This window comes from Mya arenaria, chromosome 14, assembly GCF_026914265.1.
Source record: "Mya arenaria isolate MELC-2E11 chromosome 14, ASM2691426v1".
Classification (NCBI taxonomy): domain Eukaryota; kingdom Metazoa; phylum Mollusca; class Bivalvia; order Myida; family Myidae; genus Mya; species Mya arenaria.
This window is the reverse complement of record NC_069135.1, coordinates 8,573,949-8,579,948: the sequence shown is the minus strand read 5'-3', so window position 1 is coordinate 8,579,948 and position 6,000 is coordinate 8,573,949. Positions and strand designations below refer to the sequence as shown.

At 34.8% G+C, this 6,000-nt stretch overlaps 1 protein-coding gene across 1 annotated transcript in view; it reads right to left on the bottom strand.

Annotated features, from left to right (window-relative positions):
* Positions 1–282: 282 nt before the first annotated feature.
* The window catches only part of LOC128217037 (interleukin-1 receptor-associated kinase-like 2), a 20,566-nt gene continuing 14,848 nt past the window's right edge, over positions 283–6,000 (bottom strand). The window contains exons 12-13 of the mRNA XM_052923853.1: positions 5,858–5,918; positions 283–5,651 (exon numbers count right to left, since the gene is read on the bottom strand). Coding sequence (XP_052779813.1) covers positions 4,234–5,651; positions 5,858–5,918 — 1,479 coding nt within the window. The 3' untranslated portion in view covers positions 283–4,233. The remainder of the gene's footprint in view (positions 5,652–5,857; positions 5,919–6,000) is intronic.

Here is a 6,000-nt window from a genome sequence, read left to right as displayed (position 1 = left end):
GTCTCAGCCATACTTTTTTAAATTATCTTGGGGAATTCAATCAAGCTTCAAAGAATTGCAGAGCAATATGGGAAGCTGTGTCTTGTATAAATTCTGTGCCCTCATTTCAGAAAAGGTCATACTTTGAGGTCAATGTTGCACATTATGGATTTTATACAGAGAATTAGTTTCACAGTCATAACTTATCAACTATTTAAACGCAAGAGACAAAGCCATTTGCATACTTAATAATGATTATGTGCCAGACTCTATGAGGTGGGCACCTTTCAAACAAAATAAGAATCATATTTATGGATCTTTATTCAAACTTTACACAATTCAATTTCAACATGAAATAATCCGCAGTTCATTGTTCTAAATAGAAATCTCTAATAGTACAAACAATATTTGTATACCAATTTTCAATTTTAAATGTAAAAAAATAATCATAAATTCATAATAATAAACTTAACAAGTCGATTGTAATTTTCTTAATAAGTACACAGTTTTAAACTCTAAATGATAGTTAAAAATATGAATGTCATACTTAAATTATCTGTAAACTATGGCCATTATAGAGGGAAGTGCCGGTTCATTACAATACACTCCAGTATATTTTGCCAGAAAATTCAGGCAAGCACAACATAATTATCATTTAGAATGTAATTGTAGCTTCCCTGTCAATATATTGATGAAGAGATCATAGAATGAAGATTCATTAGAACATTCAAAGTGCATTGTACAGTATTCAAGTTTTCTTTATCATAATTTTAACAAACAAGAGAGCCAAGTTGGCCCTGTATGTTCCAGGAGTTAATTGTTCGCTCAAAACAATCTTGTTTTAGAGAAGATTTTTTTAACATTTTCTTATACAAGTCAATGTTAAACTAGCCCAAACCCCTGGCGGCCATGTTTTCCATGAACCAACATGGCTTGGAAGAGTTTGATAAAGGGTCACCTAAGAAACATTTCTTTGATATTATTGAGAGCAGAAAAAAGGAATCTGATAAAAGGCCACTATGTGAACATTTCCAAATCTGGCCAGCAGTTTCTGAGGAGATTTTCAAAGTTTTCCATATCGTCATAAAGTGAAAACTTGCCATGTCACCTGTCTGCAAAGTTTTAAAGAAACCAACATGGCTGTAAGGAAAATAATAAAAAAAACTAAAAAACCTCAGGAACATTTCTGTAAATTATTTTAGAAACAGGCCTGTTGGTTGTCATGGCCTACAAGGAACCATTTTTGTAAGGAATCTGGAAGAGGACCAACCAAGAAATGGTTTCAATCGGCCCAGTGAATTAGGAGGAGAAGTTGTTTGAAGGAAAATGACCACAGAAGGCGGCCGTCTGAGTCGCCTTTCACAATATCTTAACCTTGAGCACATTGATTTTTTGTGGCAAACAATAAATAAAAGATCTGTTAATGACTAGACAGACTGCATCAAATGCTTGCTGGAGACATGTGCCATGGGTTTTTATGCGCAATGGGTTTTTTCTCTTTCAATACCTGTACATTAACATAATATTAACATCACAAAATTGAAAACTCAAAAGAAGTAGTATGATGACGTGTATATGTATATATATAGAAATCTCAAAGATAGTTGAAACCTAATCAGATTTTCAATACTATTATCAATACACTTTGAACAAAAGGGATATTTTTTGTATATTTTCCAAAGTTGTTGCTAGTACCTACATGTTGATATTTCAAATGTAAAATGTTTTGCCCTATGTTTTGTTTAAGAGGGTAAGAAATACATATAATTGTTATACATGCATACAGAATAAAATATGAAAAATGCTGTGCAAATTCGTCTGCAGGGCCCATATTCATTATTGAAAATGTTTTGTGTTTCAAATTTTGAAATACATATCTTCAATAAAATGATTTGTCACAAAAAATGTGAAATTGCAGTTTTCAATTTGGGTCCAAAGTCTCAAACTCAAGTTGTTAGTGAAATTTTGTTTAACCTGTGGCCGTGATAACAAACAGTCTCATGTCTGAGTTCAGACTAAAGTGGCGAAACTTTCAAATCTTCACTTCATTGTAACATTCTTTCTTACTGAATTTATTATCGATATCTTTCTCATTTATTTTTGTAAAACAAATGGAATAAAGATTTATTTTTTGCAATTTAATAAAAGTGCTTTTCTGTGTCCATTGTCTGGACACTGTCTGTAATCATGGCCCTCGTTCTCATTTAAGTGCAACTTTACAGTGTCTTGTCAACCTTCTGGAGCAACACTTTAATTGCCAATGCTTCAAATTTGATTGATTCCTCACATTAATATCTTCTTATTTCTGAAGTAGCAACAGTCCTTCCAGGATAACATGAAATGAAGGTATGTTCCATGTTATAGTGATGAGATTGAAGTCAGCAGTAGTTTAGTAAGATTGTCTTCCTTCGAATATCCTCAATTGCCACTTAAGACTAACCAGATTTGTGCTTGTAAGCTCAAAATTACCCCGAGTGCACTGTTATGAACTTGTATGAGTGTAAGACCATATCCTCAAGTCATTATGAAAATACATAATAACAATATAAAATCATTCAATAGTTTTAGTTAGCTAAAACAGAAATGGAAAATCTTAAAAAAGGTATAAAAATATGAGAAGCTTTAAATAAAAAATATGAGCTTTAAATACTTTGAAATCTATTAAAACCAAACACAAATGTAGACGTTTAAAAAAAATATCAATGTGAAAATAAAGTCAAATGATACTGCAAAAGCTCTTGTGAGTTGAACTAGCAGACAGACACACAACAGATAGCTGCACCACATTCCTTCAAACACACAAAAGTAGCTGCACTGCCTGCCATTTCCTACAACCATACAAGAAACAGCTTCACCACATGTCATTTCCTACAACCAAACAAGAAACAGCTTCACCACATGTTATTTCCTACAACCAAACAAGAAACAGCTGCACCACATGTTATTTCCTACAACCATACAAGAAACAGCTGCACCACATGTCATTTCCTACAACCAAACAAGAAACAGCTGCACCACATGCCATTTCCTACAACCATACAAGAAACAGCTGCACCGCATGTCATTTCCCACAAATACGCAAGAAATAGCTGCACCACATGTCATTTCCCACAAACACACAAGAAATAGCTGCACTACATGTCATTTCCCACAAATACACAAGAAACAGCTGCACCACATGCCATTTCCTACAAATATGTAACAAACAGCTGCACTTCTGCATCCCATTTCCTACAAAGATGAAGATACACATAAATTACAGAGATTATACCACATAATAACATGAGCATTCTTTGATGTCATTATATGTGCATTGCATCTTTCCAAAATTATTACATGAGATTGAGGGACTTAAGATCATTGCCTATAAGAATATCTTTTTATTAAATAATTTAATCATTTTATAGTAAAATCATCCCTTGGAGATCAAGTCTGATAAGATGCTTGTAGTTTGACCAGATTCGACAGGCAAAAATAATACTTGCAATATTATAGTCATTTAACATAGAAAATCACCTTATTCTGTACAAAAATATTAAAAATCTGTCAGCTAAAAATCTGCTTATTCTAAAAAATCTCAAACAATAAACATATTTTATCTGATAAAAATTAAAATGACAAAATTCTGACAAAAAACCTAAGGTTTTATTTTAAAATTAAATTTTGTGAAATTGCTACCAAAAGGGTAAGAACATTCAGCTAAATCAATCAACAACAAAAATATATGAATACTTTTTAGCAACATCAATATAAACAGTTTCAGAATATATAAACATGAACAAAGCTTCGAAAACAGTTATTTACAATGTAACACATTAAAAATAAAATAAACTATATTTTTGAAAAAAAATGACATGAAGGACAACAAACAATGAATGGTGATTGATGTTTATAATATCAAAACATGTCAATATGCAAAAATGAAATGATTTTGTTTACAAAATTGTTGAAACCAGGTACATGGCTATGACGCAACAACCGACTCCCTTAGCTTTCTGTACCATTTCCTTTTGATTTTCATCATTTAATTTAAACATATATCTCTGAAATATATTGCCAAGTATACAAAATTTTCATCAATTACTGGGTATAGTAACAAGCAAAATGTTCCCAAACTGGGTATAGTAACAAGCAAAATGTTCCCAAACTGGGTATAGTAACAAGCAAAATGTTCCCAAACTGGGTATAGTAACAAGCAAAATGTTTCCAAACTGTTTAAATCATGGACATGATACATAACTGGAATGCCTCCATCTATACATACTCCGGGCATTCCCCTTCACTGGCTTCACGTAAGTTTCTTTGATTGTTCATTGATGCCACATTCACATAATCTTGTGAATGTTTCTCCTGACCAGATGTTGCATTTTTGGTGTTTTTCTCAATACTTTTGACATGTTTAATACCATTGATTTTAAAGTCTGCTGGAACCTGAACACTTCTGATAGAGTCGTCCCCTCCTTGGCTTGTACAGTCAGTCTGTAGAGTGGCATACACATTTTTCTCTGCTGACCTTTCCTGAAGGTCATCATAGTCGCCTGTGGCCATCTCCTGATATCTGGCAAACCTCCTGTGGTGGTCGTCTAGCTGAGGGGCCACGATCATGTTGTTTGAGATTTTTTCATCCTCCATGCATGACACATGACTGCCCTGTCGAAACAGCTCATCATCGCTGTTTGCTTGGTCTTGTTCATGATTGATAGAATCTGTTACAGTACTGGTTTCTGATTCACTTTTGTGGTCAAATTCAAAATTAATCTCAAACTCTCCATCTTCTTCATATGTTGGCAAGTCATCCAGGTGACAGTCTTTCTTTGCGAAATCAAAGTTATTAAACAACTCCATCATAGAGCTGTTATGTTTTATGTTAATGATCCCCTCTATTTCTGTGTCCATGGGGTTGAAGGGTTCCGCCTCCATACCTGTGAAGGACTCGCCACTGCTACACTTGCCATCCTCAATGTCCTCTCTGTTGTCATGGTAAGAGTATTCTGTAGCATTTTGTCTCACCAGCCCTTGGGATTTGTCCTCAAAGCTTGATTCCTGCACCTCTTTCATACTGCCAGAAGTCTGCCCTGATTTACCAATGGGGTCGACATTCTCATAATGATGAGACTCAAGCTTTTCAGCTTGTTTGACCTCTTGCTTTCTTGGGTCACTCATCATAACCTCTTTTGCTTTCATATATATACCAGGATTGTGGTCAGCTTCTTTATCTTTTCCTTCACTAACTCCACACTGTAATTCAGCTCCAATCTCTTGATTGTTTTCAGTGCTGGGCTGGGTAGGCAAGTTATATTTAAATTCTTTATTTGACCGTTCTATCTCCGCAAGTTTCTTGGTGTCTGACTTTAGCACCACCTCGCTGACCATGCAATCTCCCATCTGATTGGTCAGCTGCTTTACGTTGCAGTATTCGGGCTGTTTCTGTCTCATGTCAATCTCCATCTGCAATTTGAAGGCCTCAGGGATTGGCTGGCCCTTTGGAAGCATATCCACGGGGCTGGGCAGGGACTTGGTGGAGGAAGCGGCATTAGGTGGAGGTGCTTTCAGACACACAGACCCAGGCTCTGTGAAGGAGATATGGTCCACTGCTATTGACCGGTCGACCTTGGAAACCTGTTTCCCACTCTGGCATCCATCCTTGCCTTTTTTGATGCTAGTGTCTAATTCTGAAATGAAACGATGTCATTTAACAAGTTATGCAAATATGTATTGCTATTATACATAGAGGATATTTTTATTATAAATAGAACTGATTTGAACAATATGATCTAAAAATTCAAACAAACATTTGTTTAAAATTTTAATAAGATACACTACCAGCCATTTGGCACCAATAGAGAATTGTGTAAACTTAATACTTGTGTGAATATACCTTGAGTATTGGTGTAATCATGTCCCTGGATTGCCTCACAAGTCTCTATATCCTTGTAAACCTGTAGATTATAAGTGGAAGTTGACATTAGGTAATTCACACCTTTAACAGTGTAAAAATGTTGTATTTAAGGTCATTTTCTC